Here is an 18,321-nt window from a genome sequence, read left to right as displayed (position 1 = left end):
AATCTCATCTCCTTTCTAGTTCTTTTGCCAATAACATTATCCTGCTTTCTACCCTTAATTAGCACAGTCCTTAGATAATATCATCACCTTCAACACCTCTTTGTCCTTTTGTCTATGACATCTTTTGGCTATCTCCACCTATCACTGGCCCTCTTTCCAGCTCTACCCCCCACCCCCACCTTTAAACCAGCTTATATTTCACCACTTTTCTATTTTTATTTAGTACTGTTGAAGAGTCATATGGACTCGAAATGTTAACTGTGTTCCTCTCCACAGATGCTGCCAGACCTGCTGAGTTTTTCCAGATATTTTTATTTTGGATTTCCAGCATCCGCAGTTTTTTGCTTTTAACATTAAATCTGTGTCTTATAGTTACCGACCCACCTGCCAGTGGAAGCAGATTCTGCATTTGGGTTGTCAGTAGCGCCCACCCTGAACTACTTGGTAGAATCTTGGAGTGGTGCTTTATCCCATAAGCTGCTCTTTTCATGCCTCATCCAATGGAAAAATAAATTGGGTGAAGTGTGAAAGGAGTTGCTGATTCACTATCACCTGTTTATCACTCCGTGATAAAAGTTAATATCAGTCCCATTGGATGGAGGCAGGAAATGAGGGAGAAGTGATGCAGAGGAGAAATTATTCAGATTTTTCATCTTGATTCCTTATTGTTTAATCATTTAAATATGCTGATAATACATCAACATTGTAAAAACAAAACTACCTCACTCATGTAACAAAATCTTTAGCAATTATGACAAAAATTAAACAATTTTAGTAGCAATTCACAATTTGTTAGTAGATATATTAAGACAGCTTAGCCATCGGCATCGCCTTTAAACTCAGTTGTAAATGATCAAAATTATCTTTAATTTTACTTTATTTTAATTTAGTTTACTCTAATTTAAAAATTTGGTAGGTAAGTGCCCATGTTTTTGTCTGACGTGGTGGTTTAGAGGAGATATTGGGGCAGATAGCATAGTTAATGTGCAGCTCTGCTGAGACTGCTGCTCCTGAGTTGAAACTGCAACTGTGTCCATCTGTTAGCCTGGGTAGTGAATGTTGTCAGACCATTCAATTTGAAAGCGGCTAAATTCCAAGTTGCGTTCATGCATTTTCACATGTGTGTTCCAACTGAGGTCACAAGTAAGAGCCCTGGTTGATTTTTACTCCATGGCCCAGTAGCACTAAGGTCAATTGCAGCAGCCTCAGTGTTGCCTAGGTGCTATTAACCAAGTGAATTCAGTTTTAATAAAATTAAAACAAATTAAACAATGCTGGTCTAAGTTTCCTGATTATACAAAAGTAGCAAGGAGCCTCACCAACAGCCAGTGGACCTTAATAAATTGTGGGTTAGGTTGAGGCAATAATCTCAATTTCTCTCAGTTTTACAACTATATAAGATTTATAATAAGTTTGCAGATGTTAATGTGTCAGCTAATCACATGCTGTCTCTTGAGTGTTATATAAATAGAACCATTTCGCCAGCACCTTTAAGATGTCATAATTTTATCAGCCTGGGAGAAGAATAAAAACCAAATCTATATGTGTATAACAAGAATAATATACTCTAAAAAAAGTCAATTGATATAATTCAGTTCCTTCACACGTTGAACTGTATAAATTCTTGAAACTAATTTCCCAATATATCAAAAACTAATATATGGTATGGTCAAGTACAACAACAGACATAATTTGAAATTCAGATTCACTTGGGTTCACAGCTGGAAATTGTTGTATTCTCTTTTTTAAATCAAGAAATTGTGCAATACTAATAGATTTTCAGTCTAGTAAACTGGAATTAACTTAGGCTTTACTTCAGAGATCCATAAATGGAATATTAATTCATAACTCCATTTAAAGTTATACTGAAGCATTCATTGGAACACTCGCATGTGGAGCATTCACTCCTACAGAAGCTGCAGGGAATGTCATTGTCCAGCAGAAGGAGTAGTTGTTCTTTTCCTCACATAGATCTGAGATCCGACAGCCAGGATTGCACAATGTCCTGACATTGCTGGTGGCTGATGAAGCAGGTATGCTCCAAAGGTCATCTGGAAAGAATATTACTTCAGTTAAAATGCCACAGTTAATTTATACATACATACAGACAAATATACTGATTTCTCCACATTCCCGCCTAACCTTTCAGCCCCTTACCTATAAAGAATCTATTTATCTCTGCCTTAAAAATATTCAAAGACACTGCTTCCACCGCCTTTTGAGGAAGAGAGTTCCAAAGACTCACATGTTACCCCAGTCATATCAAGAAAAATGGCTTTATGATTGATTGGAGTAAGACAATATTTGAAAACTGATGCTACTGACTCCAAAAACATTGGGCTGGATTTTACATTTGTCGGTGGGATGAGGGATGCAAAACGGAAACTGAGTGGTCCACTCGCTCCCAACCCTGCCATCTCAGCTCATTCAATCAAGTGCCAGATGATCAATTCGTGGCCGAGTGACCGTCCAGCAGGAAGGAAGCAAATTACATAAGCAAACGGTGAAGGTGGTGGTGGTGGTGGTGGTGGGGGGGGGGTTGTGGGGTGGCCTTGCCAAGTTGGCTCTGTAGGCAGGGTCGTCATGCGGCGAAGAGATAATACCATGAACAGGATGTCAGTTACACCTGCAAGTTTAAAGGCTCCCTGCCCTCAGAATCAGTCCTTATTTTTTATTGAAGGATCAAAAAAAGATTTTAAAAAAGGTACAGATGCTGCCACCTTTATCAGCAGAATCTGGTGCTACATTCAATCATGATACTAGTGGGAGCCTTTTTTTCCGTTCTTGTGTCGCCTTGTCATAGCTGCCATAAAACACTCCCAGACATTTTCATGTCTGACGCCCAAAAATGCAGCGGGCTATGAAAAATTGAAGATGATTGGGTCTTTAGCTTGTTAATTAGTCATTTCAAAATGGTGGGGCGGGCTGCTAATTTCCACACCCGCTCTCCTTCATAATTTGGGAGACTGGTGTGATGACATTGTATTGCCAATCTGATGTCACCATGCTCTATTTTACATACATAGAGGGTTGGGGGGTGGGGGGGCGTGGACAGCGTGCCCCATTTGCGAATGTAAAATCCAGCACATTGTTCCAGGTTTAAGAAAAGCATTGATTTTTCTCTTACTCATCGAAACCTTACTTTTTCTGTTAATTTATTTAAGAACATAAGAATATATGGAAGAAGTATGATTTCTCAATCCATAAAGCCTCCTGCTTCCTTATGCCAATAGCCCTGTTATTGACTCAGCCTCAATTAAATAAGCTAAAGAAGTGTCATGTAAAAATACTCCTCAATGCTCAAGGGCAATCAAGCATAACTCTAGTAGTCTAGTCTAACTCTTCAACACATTTAATTTTGCCTGCCTGACCTCAAAGATGATGTACAGCCCAACAATAAAAATACAAAATTAAGACTTGTATTTATATTATGATTTTTGTGACCACCAGATGTCTCAAAGTGCTTCACAGACAATTATATCCTTTTGAAGTTTAGTCACTGCTGTAAGGTAGGAAATGCATCAGCCAATTCGCACATTGCAAACTTTCATAAACAGCAATGTGATGATGACCAGACAATCTGTTTTTGTGATGTTGACTGATGGATAAATTGGCCAGGACATTGGGGATAACTCCTTTGTTTTTCATCTAAATAGTGCCATTGAATCTTTTATATCCATCCAAGCAGGCAGATGGGGCCTTAGTTTAATTTATCAAAAGATAGCACCTCCAACTGTGCAGTGCTTCTCAATACTGCACTAGAATGTCAACCTAGATTTTTGCCCTGGGCTAGGAGTTGAACCTGGATCCTTGTGGCTCAGCTGCGAGAGTGCTATGAACTCAGCCACTGCTGACACTGTGGTCCAGTGGACCCGCTGTTGAGACGCTTTATAGGTGACACTGCATTATTTCATAGCTGTGTCTTCTGCTGGTGCCAAGTGCTCAGGCTTGATCCTGCCAGTGCCAAGGCCAATAATGCATATCCCTACAGTTCCAGTTCTCATACTCGAAAATAAATGAAAAAAAACACGTGCTATGCAAAATCAACTAAATAATGAAATACCTGCTTTTAGTATTTTCTTTTATTAAAGTGGGTGGCTGTATTCATACTGGGGGAGGTTTGTGGTTGTATTTTCAGAATGATAACTTTGGGGTCCAAGATGGCCCTGAGTTATACCAAGTTGCACACTGTAGCGAAATGCATTTTACAATGGCCTTAGTATATTAACAATAATAATGGAGAATTTGATTGTGTCAGTCTTCTAACCTTGTGTATATTTTCATTTGCTTCTATCAATCCTTCTATTTTTCCATTTACTTTATTTATGTTGAAACACTCTATAATAGTCTGAAAATTGCAGTTCATGTGGCAATCACAGGAAAACTAAATTATTAAAAGTCTTTGGAAGAAGTTATTCCTCTGTTCTCTCTTGCATAATGAACGAATAAGAAACAACCAACAATAATTCTTCAAAATCACATGAAAGCTGCACATAGGAGCAGATTAAGTGGCAGAAACAATATTGTGAAAGCAAAACGGGCTCACCAACCCGCTGCAAATTTGAGCATTATTTAGGGTGATCAGATTTTCAAAAGTCAAAACTGGGACACACTGAAAAGCCTTGGCAAGGTAGGGCTCCTTGATGGTTGACATGTTGGGTGACCAATGGCAGGAGTTGGGGGGTGGGGGGGAGTGCAGTTGAAGGTCATGTGATGACATCTCCAGGAATATGTCCTGGCAGAGCTGCAACCTTAGTTAGACACCCAATCATTGAAGAGGGCAGTTTCTCCACTATTGATTCCATTGTTGCAGTACAGTGCTTTAGGAGCGGGTACATGGAAGATACATTATTTGGATAAGTAAACCTTGTAAAATAAGTAAAATTTTTATTACTGCTTTATAATGTTTTATCACTGCTTTATGTTTATATTTATGTTTATGGCACATTTCCAGTTCACACACTTGTTAAGCATTTTGTACTAGAGGCGTTACAGTGTATAAGATATGATCCAATGGGAAGTGCAAGAGAAACTAACTCGACTCACACATGATGTACGGAGCTGGAGGGTTTCCAAATCTCTTAACTGGCAATTGCCTTCAGGAGCTAATGGGAAAAATGGGGAGAGAATTTGGGAGAAAACTCAATCTGTTTCCCACTGCTTCATAGTGAAATTTATTGGTGTTCCAACACACAGCATATGAATAGAACTAATCAATTATGAACAGTGAAATGATAACATTCTGAATGAATCATTGCACTGCCTTTCAAAACACCTTCCTTTGTTTCCTCTTTAATACAACAAACCACTACACAATTGACAGTTTTAATATATTTTACTTTTTTAAAGAGGCAATAATTACCTTTCCGCCTCTGGATGAAAATAGAGTCTGCAGGGGTTCAGTGCTTCTTTTTCCATTCTCCTGGTTAACGCAAATCATTTGGCATCTACTGCACAGCCCAACAATCTGCAAAAATTTATATATGGCATGACAGTGAATATTTTGTACCACAAGGACTGCTTCTCGTTTCATATTCTAATCAACTATGTGCTGGTATCAAGAGTTCAAAATAATATGCATCAGTATTAAAAAGCAGAAAATATCTGAGTGCAAGTTTTGAAAAAAATTACTCAGTTAGGCTTGGGATGAAAACAATTTTTTTCTTACACTGTTTTCCAATTTGCAATAATCAGTTACAAAGAAATCAAAGAATTTATACAAGTGGTGCTTCCCACTGCTTCATAGTGAAATTTACTAGTGCTCCAAAACACGGCATATGAATAGAAGAAATAAATTATGAACAGTGAAATGATGACATTCTGAATGGATCATTGCACTGTCTTGCAAAACACTTTCATTTGTATGAGTTTCCTATGCCCAAACGTCTTCAGCTGATTCATCAATGACCTTCCTTCCATCATAAAGTCAGAAGTAGGAATGTTCGCTGATGACTGCATGATGTTCAGCACCATTCGTGACTCCTCAGATACTGAAGCAGTCCATGACCAAGTGCAGCAAGACCTGGACAATATCCAGGCTTGGGCTGACAAGCAGCATGTAACACTTGTCGCACACAACTGCCAGGCAATGACCATCTCCAGCGAGAGAATCTAACCATTGCCCTTGACATTCAATTGCATTACCATTGCTGAGTCCCCCACCATCAACGTTCTGTGGGTTACCATTGACCAGAAATTGAACTGGACAAGCCATTTAAATACTGTGGCTACAAGAGCAGGTCAGAGGCTAGGAATCCTGCAGGGAGGAAATCACCTCCTGAATCCCCAAAGTCTGTCCATCATCTACAAGGCACAAGACAGGAGTGTGATGGAATACTCTTCACTTGCCTGGAAGAGTGCAGCTCCAACAACACTCAAGAAGTTCAACACCGTCAAGGACAAAGCAGCCTGTTTGATTGGCACCCCATCCACAAATGTTCATTCCCTCCACCACCGATGCACAGTGGCAGCAGTGTGTACCATCTATAAGATGCACTGCAAGAACTCACCAAGGCTCCTTAGACAATACCTTCCAAATCCAAGACCAGTACCATCTAGAAGGACAAGGACAGCAAGCAGATGGGAACACCACCACCTGGAAGTTCCCCTCCAAGCCACTCACCATCAAGACATGGAAATATATCGCCATTCCTTCACTGTTGCTGGGTCAAATCCTGGAACTCCCCTCCTAACAGCACTGTAGGTGTACCTATACCCTATGGCCTGCAGCGGTTCAAGAAGGCAGATTACCACCACCTTCTCAAGGGCAATTAGGAATGGACAATAAATGCTGGCCTAGCCAGCGACACCCACCTCCCATGAATGAAAGAAAGGGTCCTGACATGCATCTTAGGGGGGCACATCCCATCTCTGAAGATCCGGAAACTGGAAGATCTGGGCCATAGTTACTGCACTAGTAACCCAGAGTCCTGGACTGATGCTGCAGAAAAATGGGGCAGTATTTTATGCTTTGTCCCATAGTGAGCAAGGGTTGGGAGGGCATTTAATCAGGTAGGATGGTTGCGGATGGGGACCATTCTGCCTACACATCAGTTAAATCTGTGGTGGGACGGCCTTCCCACCTCGCTGCCAATTGAGGCCCTTAAGTAGGCAATTAACTCCCAATTAACAGCTTCTTCCCAATGCTACTTGTATTAACCCAACAGTGGATGGGCCAGTCACCACACAAGGAGCACAACATACAAAGTTGTGCTGGCTTTTTGTAGTGTACCAGAGGAACGGACATCATTCAAAGGTACTCTGTCAGATCAAGCGACCCAGCATCAGGCAGGGGCTGGGGGTGTTGCTGTTAAGCGCTGCCCTCCTGCCTTGCTGATGATCCCCCTAAATGCTCTGCCCCTGCCTCACCCTGAAAAACCCTTTCCACCATCACTTACCTCTGGCCTGGGTTGCTCCACTCCAAGGGTCCTGGTCCGGTGGAAGGCCCGCTGATGACCTCTCAATTGCCTGATTGGCGCGCAATATTGGTGGGCCTTCCCAGAGGAGGCAGTGTGGGTCTCTCACCAGTTGTCTAGCTGGCAGCCAAGATCCCTGTCGTCTCCATAAAATGCCCCTGAGTTCAAATCCCACCACAGCAGCTGAGAAAACTTATATTGAATCTATTAATAAATTTGAAATAAAAAAAACTAGGGACAGAATTTTCTGCCTGTTGGCCGGGCAGTGTGGGAGCAGGTGGGCGCGTGTCGCCATTTTACTCGGGCAGGCCAGTTAAGGCCCGCCCAGCGTGAATCGTGGCTCCCGAGGACAGCGGGAGTAGGAGGGCGGCAATGGGACTGCAGTAACTGCTGGGTCCAATGGCGACCCGGCGGTCTGTTTTAAAAAGCTGCCGCAGCCTTTCAAAGGCTATGAATCATGACTAGTGGAAGGGCTCCCCAGAGCGCTGCTGCTGAGCAGGCCAGACAGGAGGGTAGGGCAGGGGGGCACTGTGCCCCTCATTTTTCTGACGATTGCCTTGTTGCTTTCCCCAAGGAGGTGACAGCACGGCAGGAGGTCCTGATACCCCAGGATGGGAGGAGAAGGCCCCCCTACATGACTAAACGTGCCTGGGAGGAGGTGGCAACGTGGTACGATGCACCTGGATCCAGTGTCACAAGCGCTTCAATGGCCTGTTGTGCTCGGGAAGGGGTCAGTACCATGTTGGCATTGGTCACTTAACCCAGAAGTTAGGCTTTCCCCCCTGGTGCACCCCTTCTTCCTGAGTCTGAGTGTAGTGACTGCATTGAATCATTGACGGCATGTGTCACCGTGAGAGGGTGGTGAAGAGATGGGTTCTGCACCCGCAACAGGTGGTACATTGAGACCCACGTTACTGTTTTGGGGGCAGCCTGGAGGAGCTGCACCTAGGCACAGTGCTGGAACTCCAGGACATGTCAAAGTTAGGGTGATGACATGCTGGGAGGGAAGCTTCAAGTGGGCGTGGTACTGCTCGATCTGCTGTCCTCTGTGTTCCATGTACTTGCGCCTCCCTGCTATGGAAGGTTAGACCATATGGTGCCTAATGTGATGTAGGCAGCATTTGGCCAAGGGGGTGGTGGTGGGGCGACAGGCCTGGCATCTTTGTGTGAGTGTTCGGCAGCAGCGGGGTGAGGAGGCACTGGAGCCCTGCAATGTTCCACTCTGGTTGGGGTGGGTCATCCGCAAAGAGTGTCCAGGTACAAGCTGCACTAACCATTGCTCTTCTCTCTTTTTCGGGGAAGGAATGCACATAATGCCGTTGAGCGCTTGAGAACTGGTGGAGCGCTGGCCTAGTAGGCGATTCTCAGCTGCTTCGAGCAGGAGGCCCAAGATTTGGAGAGGTGCCATCCGCCCAGGTCCACAGGTGTCGGTGAGGCTGGGATGCCATAGGCAGTGAGACCAACATTGTTCTCACAGCCATGGCAGTGCTGAATGTTCAGTGATTGAAGTTTGCAACATGGCTTGACCATTGCTTATGGGAGGATGAGCGCATAATAATCCGGGGGACAGGAATGCACATTGACATTGTCTCCATGTTAACTGATACAATGTCCTTGTTCTTCCTTTCAGCATCAGCAGAGCAGGGCCAGGAGGAGAGGCAGCAGTGGCCCCCTCTCACACCTGAGGCCCCTGAAGTCACGGACTCACCAGCGTCACACCATCTCTGCCAGGAAGGCATCAGCACAGATACTAGCACCTTGGTGGGAATTAGAACATCAGCTAGTGTCCTGGGGCACTTCACAGTCGCTGGAGGAGCTGGCAGAGACAGAAAATGCCCATGGTGCCAGCAGTTGGAGGACTGCAGGGGACCAGGCACTTGCTCAGTTGGTGGACGATGATGTGCCTCTGTAGTCGACGGCGATGCAGCAAACACACAAAATGCTGCAGGGTGTGTGGGAGCATCTGGTGGAGAGACATGAGGCTATGCTTGGTTTGGTGTCCGTGGTGGAGGAGTCTACGTGGACTCTCACCAATGCAATGAGCCTCATGGCATGCGTCCTCCATGGAGAGAGTGGCGACCCTTACGGAGAGGCTCTTCCAGGAGACCAATCAGGGCTTCCTGGGGATGCGCTCGGACTAGCAAGTCCACACATCGGCATTAACCTCAGTTGGTCAGTGCCAGTGTGGGAGATGGTCTGGGCACCAAGTTTCCCAGCTCGGTGCCCATCCATTTACGGTGAGCAGGGAAGTCAAAAGTGACCTCATGTTGGCGCAGCAGCTGCCTGTCGTCTCTATGGGCTCCTCTCAGGACACACCGCATGAGAGCGGCAGCTCCTCCTTCCCTCTGCCAGTGACTGTTGCATCCGATGAGGCTGCAACAAACGGGGTGATGCCAGCTGTGGAACTGGCAACTCCCTCCCTGGCAGGGCCAGCACAGGCTCCAAGGACCAGAGGACGGCCGCCAAGGTCATTGATGCCAACAGGACAGCAGAGTGAGCAGGCTATCTCAAATGGCACTTCCAGCGAGGGGTTAGCACCAAGACGTAGCACCCGAAAACGTAAACATAAGACACCTTAGGCACACCACGGGTTTATCACTGATGCTTTTGTGTTGGCCCGCAATGAGGTCTTTATGAGTTGGTGTGATCTTTAACACCTTTGTCATTTTGTTTTGTAAAGTTCCTTTGGTTATAATATTAAATTCAGACATATCACCATGGCTGAGGGTGTCTCTTTTCTTCTGCAGGTGGATGGTTACCAATAATGTTATGAGTGATTTGTGGGACATTCAGCTTTATTAACAAGGCCCTTAATTAGTATTCCTATCGAGGCAGATTCTGCACTCAGGTATGGATTATGAAGTCTGCAGCCCGGGCTTGTCCTGGAGGTCCATCTGTGGTGTGCTGGCTGAAGCTTTGTTGGATTAGAGCCTGCCAGGTGTCCCTGCCTACCTGGAGTATGCCTGGGTCAGCGTCTACCCCTTAGCATTTCCCTGTGTGTGCTCATCCTCGGACTCACTGCTGGACTCATCGTGTGCAGCTACAGCCATTGCGTGTACATCTTTGTCGTCCACAGTGTTCCCCCTTTCCAGCGTAAGCTTGTGGAGAGTACAGCATGCAACCACTACCAGTGACACACAACCTGAGGAGTACTGCAGTGCGCCCCCTGAGCGGTCCAGGCATTGGAAGCACATCTTAAGACGACCGATGGCTCTCTCCACCACAGTGCTTGTGGAGATGTAGCTTCTATTGTACCACTGCTCAGTTTCTGTTCTTGGATGGCAGAGAGGCATCATGAGCCACCTTCTGAGGAGATAGCTTTTGTCACCCAGCAGCCATCCATCCAGCTGAGCTGGGGCACTGAAGAGCCCCGGCACCTAGGAGTGTCTGAGGATGTAGGCGTCGTGTGAGCTGCCTGGGTATCTTGCACAGACTTGTATAATCAGCATCCTGTGATCACACACAATCTGCACGTTCATGGAGTGGAAGCCCTTCCTGTTGACGAAGGCACCGGGCTCACCTGCTAGCGCCTTGATGGCCATATGTGTGCAGTCTATTGCACCCTGGATGTTGGGGAAGCCAATAATCGCCACAAAGCCTCTGGCTCACTGTGTCTGACTTGCCTGGTCGCAACGGTGGTGGTTGATGGTCAATGCACGCCTGAACAGAGCATCTGTAACCTGCTTGACACAAGTGTGGACACTGATTGGGAAAACACCGCAAAGATCAGCCACCGACCCTGGAAGGAGCCAGAGCCGTAGATGTTGAGGGCAGCTGTGACCTTTAGAGCGACTGGCATGGGGTGTCCTCCCACACAGTTAGGGGAGATCTCAGGTCCAATCATCTGACAGATATAATTGACTGTCTCCCTTGAGAGATGGAGCCTCCTTTGGCACTGCATCTCAAACATGTTGAAGTAGCTGCTTCACTGCCTGTATACCCTGGCAGCAGGATAGTGGCGTCTTCTGCGGCCGCTACCACGTTGGACTACCTCTTGCCCCTGCACCCCTTGTGCCTGCGCCTGTGCTTCCAAAGGTGGCTCCCCTGGAGGCTGAATGTGCACTCCTGGTCTCCTCCCCCTTCTAGCCCTCCCCACCTCCTCAGAGGAGGTGCCTCCAGTGAAGAGTTCAGCTCCCATTCCCAGGCTAAGGGAAGGCTTTCTGAAACCTGCAGGCCCAAAAATGATTCCTCACTGCAGAGTGCTGACCTGAAGGTTGTGAGTCCAGTCCAAGCAGCTGGTACACGTTTTGAAGTATTGCAGATCACACAGGCAAGTATCAGTAACTTTGAAAAATCAATATTTGACAGAGCACACTCACAACCCCGCTGAGTCCTCTTATCCCATCCGTGGATGAGATTTATACTAATGTGTCCTGCCCGCCTGCCCATTCCACTCATGTGCCGACCTGAAGATTGCACGGGCACCGAAAAATCGATTGGGGCGAAGTGGCCCATTAATTAATACCGGGCACGCATTGGATATTATCGTGCGCCTGCCCAACAAAATATCGTGATGGCACGCAGTGATGTCAGGACGCTCGCCTGACATCATTGCGCATCATTTTACACATCGGCGTGTGGTTCCTGCCCCCACACGCCAACGGGAAAATTCTGCCCCAGAGGTGCACTCTGAAGATTTGTAAATGCTTCAAACTTAATTATGGCCAGAACAAAAACAGAATTACCTGGAAAAACTCAGCAGGTCTGGCAGCATCGGCGGAGAAGAAAAGAGTTGATGTTTCAAGTTCTCATGACCCTTCGACAGAACTTGAGTGAATCCAAGAAAGGGGTGAAATATAAGCTGGTTTAGGGTGTGGGGGGGTGGTTTGGGTGGGAGGAGAGAAGTGGAGGGGGTTGGTGTGGTTGTAGGGACAAACAAGCAGTGATAGAAGCAGATCATCAAAAGATGTCACAGACAACAGAACAAAAGAACACATAGGTGTTAAAGTTGGTGATATTATCTAAACGAATGTGCTAATTAAGAATGGATGGTAGGGCACTCAAGGTACAGCTCTAGTGGGGGTGAGGGGAGCATAAAAGATTTTAAAATATTTAAAAATAATGGAAATAGGTGGGAAAAGAAAAATCTATATAATTTATTGGAAAAAACAAAAGGAAGGGGGAAGAAACAGAAAGGGGGTGGGGATGGAGGAGGGAGATCAAGACCAAAAGTTGTTGAATTCAATATTCAGTCCGGAAGGCTGTAATGTGCCTAGTCGGAAGATGAGGTGTTGTTCCTCCAGTTTGCGTTGGGCCTCACTGGAACAATGCAGCAAGCCAAGGACAGACATGTGGGCAAGAGAGCAGGGTGGAGTGTTAAAATGGCAAGCGACAGGGAGGTTTGGGTCATTCTTGCGGACAGACCGCAGGTGTTCTGCAAAGCTGTCACCCAGTTTACGTTTGGTCTCTCCAATGTAGAGGAGACCACATTGGGAGCAACAAATGCAGTAGACTAAGTTGGGGGAAATGCAAGTGAAATGCTGCTTCACTTGAAAGGAGTGTTTGGGCCCTTGGACGGTGAGGAGAGAGGAAGTGAAGGGGCAGGTGTTACATCTTTTGCGTGGGCATGGGGTGGTGCCATAGGAGGAGGTTGAGGAGTAGGGGGTGATGGAGGAGTGGACCAGGGTGTCCCGGAGTGAACGATCCCTACGGAATGCCGATGGAGGGGTGAAGGGAAGATGTGTTTGGTGGTGGCATCATGCTGAAGTTGGCGGAAATGGCGGAGGATGATCCTTTGAATGCGGAGACTGGTGGGGTGATAAGTGAGGCCAAGTGGAACCCTATCATGTTTCTGGGAGGGAGGAGAAGGCGTGAGGGCGGATGCGCGGGAGATGGGCCGGACACGGTTGAGGGCCCTGTCAACGACTGTGGGTGGAAAACCTCGGTTAAGGAAGAAGGAGGACATGTCAGAGGAACTGTTTTTGAAGGTAGCATCATCGGACCAGATGCGACGGAGGCGAAGGAACTGAGAGAATGGGATGGAGTCCTTACAGGAAGCGGGGTGTGAGGAGCTGTAGTCGAGGTAGCTGTGGGAGTTGGTAGGTTTGTAATGGATGCTTCTCCGCTGATGCTGCCAGACCTGCTGAGTTTTTCCAGGTAATTCTGTTTTTGTTTTGGATTTCCAGCATCCGCAGTTTTTTTGTTTTTAATTATGGCCAGAACTGCCAGGCCATCATTTCAGAGGCTCTGAAGAAGAGTCATATGGACTGAAAACGTTAACTCTGTTTCTCTCTCCACAGATGCTGTCAGACCTGCTGCGTTTATCCAGCATTTTCTGTTTTTATTTTAGATTTCCAGCATCCGCAGTATTTTGCTTTTTATTTCAGAGGCTGCGTTCCTTAAAGCCCAGCGATCCATGCTGATCTGCTTTGTAGGATGCATCTCTGGTACCCCCCACATCATCTCCCTGACTGCTGCTGCCATCTATGGGCTCCAGCCACTTTGGCAGGGGGTGGGGGTGCTGGAAACTCCAAACAGCATGTGGGGAATGTATTCAAGTGGCACTTTAATTAGCTATCCATCGCTGGCAGGTAGGTAGCCTTCACCCCGCAGTAGCTGTCTCCCTGAAAATAGGCTGGAGGCAGGAATATGACGGCTTACCAATTTGTTGGCCAGTAGTGCGAAATTGGTGTCACACTCCTTCCAAACTAGCCTTCGCCTCTGATGAAAATTCAGCCCATGATCACTTGATCTCACACTTGCAGCCAACAGATCAGATAGCGACACTGCATGTAATTTAGAGGGTAGCATAGAGAGCTACATATGGTGATTCACAGGACACAAGTAGATTGCAGCCAGGGCATAGGGAAAGGATAGTGTGTCAGCTGCCTGGAGCATGGGTTGCACATATTCACTGCTGCAGAGGACTCAGCTGAGCACTTGCATGGGGTGGCATACAGAAAATGGATGATGGGCACTTACACAGAAATGTTTGGTACATTGGCAAGCCTGCCAGATAATCTAATGTCACTGTGATGGCTCCAATGTGACACTGGGCTTTGCACAAAGCTTGGAGTCATTCCTTTCCAGAGTGGATGGGGTGGCCATCTCCATGCCAACATTTGTGAATCCAACCATGATGCAGCATCTGATGGCTGATGTCTCAGGTTCCATTGCAGCACAAGCAGAAGCCACCCAATATCTAGGTGCTGCAGTGGAAACTCAGACTGAGATTATGAAATCTCAGCTTTTTGCCATGCAGGCTTAAACTGTTGCAGATATCAGTGCTCAAAGAGGCTCCCATGATTTCACAGCAGTCCAACAATCTGTGTACCAGCAGGCAGGATTTCCAAGATCCTACCGAGGGGAATGCCAGTAACCCTTTGGAGAAAGAAACTGCTGTCCTCTCTCAGGATGACAGCATTTGTCTTCCTACCTCAGCAACTCTGGCAGTATCCCTGCTGTTGCCTTTCAGCTAGACAACCCAAAGTGCTGCCTCAAAAAGCAAGGTGGCGCAGTCTTAAGACTCACCTTCTAGTTGTAGAGCTGCTCGAGGCAATCTGCAGTCTCCCCCCACTTCTACAAGTCAACATCACTGGCCATGTGATGTTGTAAAAATGTGTATGATTGTTGAGAATAGAAAAAGTAACCCAGAATATCATTTTAAATTAAATTGCTAGATTAAGAACTAGAGGATATAGGTTCAAACTAGTAAAAGGTAAATGGAGGACATTATCAAGAAATTCTTCAAACAGAATTATTAAGATGTAGATTAGCTTCCTAGTAAATAGGGGGAAAAATGTGAAATCATTTAAAAAAGAATTTTGGAGGCTATAATGGGAAGATAGTTTTGGATAGTGGAATTAAGATTGGTTGAATAGCTTTCCTTATCCGTAACTATTTTGTAATCTTTAATCCTTCAAAAGGTATGTACAAGCAAGGTAGTGTAGTGGTTATGTTACTGGACAAGTCATCTGGTGACCTAGACCAATGTTCTAGAGAAATGAGTTCAACTCTCATCATGGCGGCTGAGAAATTTAGAATTCAGTTAAATAAATAAATGTATAATAAAAAGCTAGTACAGGTATCAGTAAGATTGAGCATGAAACGACTAGATTGTCATAAAAATCCATCTGCTTCACTAATGTCCTTTGGTGAAGGAAATCTGCTGTCCTTACCCCACCTGGTCACCCACAGCAATATGGTTGAATCTTAACTGCCCTCTGAAACGGCCCAGCAAGCCACTCAGTTCTATCAAACTCTATGAAAAAGTCCAATAGGAATAAAACCAGATGGATTATCTGGCATTAACCTGGGCACTCAACATGACAAAGCCACAGCCAGTAGAGCAGAGTTCTCCTCACTAATATCTGGAGTCTTGAGTCACAAGCAGAGACAACATCCCTAGGTATGGCCTGATACACCAGCAGGATAGACATGCCAGAGGTGGTGACACAATGGTGTACAATTATGAAGGAGTGGCCCTGGGAGTTCTAAACATGGACTCCGAATCCCATGAAGTCTCATGGCATCAGGTCAAACATTGGCAAGGAAATCTCCTGCCACCCTCCTTCAGCTGATAAATCAGTGCTCATCCATGTTGAAAATCACCTGGAATTGTGCTCTGAACAGGACAGTGGTGAGAGAACCATCATCAAGGAAAAATCTACTTGTCCTCAATGATCTACCTGCCATGGATGCATCTGTTCATGACAGTATCGGTAGCAGTCACCTCCGCAAATTAGTTGTGTAGCTGAAGTCCCACATTCACACTTAGGACACTATCCATCCTTTTGTGGTGCAATACCATTGTGATAAATAGGATAGACTCAGAACAGGTCCAGCAGCTCAAAACTGGGCATCCATAAGGTTCTATATGTCATCATCAGCAGCAGAATTATATTCAACCTATAACTGCATGGCTGAGTAATAACCTGCTCATCAATGATCAGTCTGGGTTCTACCAAGATCATTCTGCTCTTTACAGCCTTGGTCCAAATATGGACAAAAGAGCTGAACTCCAGAAGTGAGGTGAGAGTGACTGCCTTTGACATCAAGGTAGCATTTAACTGAGTGTGGCATCGACCAGCTCTTGTGAAATTGAAGTCAATGGGAAACAGGGGAAAACTCTCCAATGGCTGCAGTCATACCTAGCACAAAAGAACATAGCATTGGTTGTTGAAGAGCTGGATAGATTCTTGACAAACAAGGGGATGAAAGATTACTGGGGACAGGTGAGAAGTTACAGTCAGATCAGCCATGATCTTATTAAATGGCAGAACAGGTTCGAAGGGATGAATGGCATACTCCTGCTCCTAGTTTGTAGTATCCACTATTCTATATGACTACACCCATTTGTTATTGTTAAATTTTTTCAAGATAGTTAAAATAAAAGTACTGATTAAGACTGATCATTGAAACTAATAATTGAAATCTTTACATTTTACATATGGGGAGTGTATTACAATTGATTGGGACAGGCTGGCTGGTCCAGAGGGTATTTACCTGTCAGTTACTATTCATATGTTTGTATTATTTAACTTCCACTACCATATTTTGAGTAACTCAAATTTGGAGGTGATATTTGTTATTCTTCTGTAGAAAAATGCATTTTAATATATTAAACTGGGAAACGTAGGCTATTTCATGCTGTAAGGAGGCTGCTGTTTCAGATAATAACGACTGCGGAGGAAGGCAGATTATTCTTTAACACACATGGAGATAACAGGTAGGAACACACAAACACAAGAAATAGGAGCAGATGTAGACCATAAGGTCCGTCGAGCCTGCTCCGCTATTCAGTACAACCATGGCTGATCTTGAATTTCAACTCTACTTTCCTGCCTGCTCCCCATAACCCTTGATTCCACGAGAAACGAAAAATCTGTCTATCCCAATCTTAAGTGCATTCAAAGATGGAGCATCCACAGCCCTCTGCGGTAGGGAATTCCAAAGATTCATAACCTTTTTTGTGAAGAAATTTCTCATCTCAGCCCTAAATGATCGGTCCCTTACCCTGAGACTGGGTCCCAGTGTTTTAGATTCCTGACCAATGGAAACAATCTCTCAGCGGATACCCTATCGAGCCCTTTCAGGATCTTGTATGTTTCAGTGAGTTTGTTATAAACTTATAAACTCTTGAAAATATAGGCCCAATTTGCTCAACCTTTCATCATAGGACAACTCATGGGCCAATTTAGCAGACCTTTGCTGTACTGCCTCAAATAGGATTCTTGAAAAGATTTTTATAGAGCATTTTCAGATGTAGAAATATAGTTTTTGTAGAAGATCTCTGTTAGAGGTTAAGTTAGCGACTCATGATGCTAATATAAACCAACTGTCAGTCGACATATGTTTGTGTTTGAAAACAAACAAGCTAATGATTTTATATCATGATTTTTATGTTTTGTGGGACAGTCCGGCTGGCAACATTTCATGTTTCACAAAGAATGTGAGTTAGAAAATCAGAGTTTCAGTGGGCAGAATTTTGCCCTTGGTGTGTGGGATCGGCAGGACTGGGCGGGTGCGGTTGGGAAGCCGACAGGTGCCCGTGATCGGCAGCGCACTGCGATTTTACCCTGGTGGGCCAATTAAGGCTCGCCCAGCATGGTACGTGGCTTGTGAATGAGCAAGAAGGGGAGGCCGAGGACATGATGTCTGTCGGGTCCAATGGCAACCCGGCGGCTGATTCAAAAGCGGCCTCAGCAGCCCCTGGAAGGTTGCCACGGAATGGTGCTGCAGTCTGGTCAATGGAAACCATTGTAGGTGGACAAGGCAGACGGAAGGGCAGGTCGGTGGGGCAGTTGGCCCCGCGTTTCTCGGATGAGTGCCTTGCAGGCATCCTGGAGGAGGTGGCAGCGAGGAGAGAAACCCTTGTCCCCAGAGATGGGAGGAGGAAGCTCCCCCACCTCACCAAAAAGGCCTGGGAGGAGATGGCATCCAGGGTCAGCAGCCACGATATGGTGAG

At 45.6% G+C, this 18,321-nt stretch overlaps 1 protein-coding gene across 1 annotated transcript in view; it reads right to left on the bottom strand.

Moving 5' to 3' along the window:
• Positions 1 to 654: 654 nt before the first annotated feature.
• mocos (molybdenum cofactor sulfurase) overlaps positions 655 to 18,321 on the bottom strand; it is a 316,151-nt gene continuing 298,484 nt past the window's right edge. Inside the window, exons 14-15 of the mRNA XM_041184888.1 lie at positions 5,363 to 5,467; positions 655 to 2,051 (exon numbers count right to left, since the gene is read on the bottom strand). Coding sequence (XP_041040822.1) covers positions 1,929 to 2,051; positions 5,363 to 5,467 — 228 coding nt within the window. The 3' untranslated portion in view covers positions 655 to 1,928. The remainder of the gene's footprint in view (positions 2,052 to 5,362; positions 5,468 to 18,321) is intronic.

Source organism: Carcharodon carcharias, chromosome 3, assembly GCF_017639515.1.
Source record: "Carcharodon carcharias isolate sCarCar2 chromosome 3, sCarCar2.pri, whole genome shotgun sequence".
Lineage (NCBI taxonomy): Eukaryota > Metazoa > Chordata > Chondrichthyes > Lamniformes > Lamnidae > Carcharodon > Carcharodon carcharias.
The sequence above is the reverse complement of the archived record's forward strand: the minus strand, read 5'-3'. Positions and strand labels throughout refer to the sequence as shown.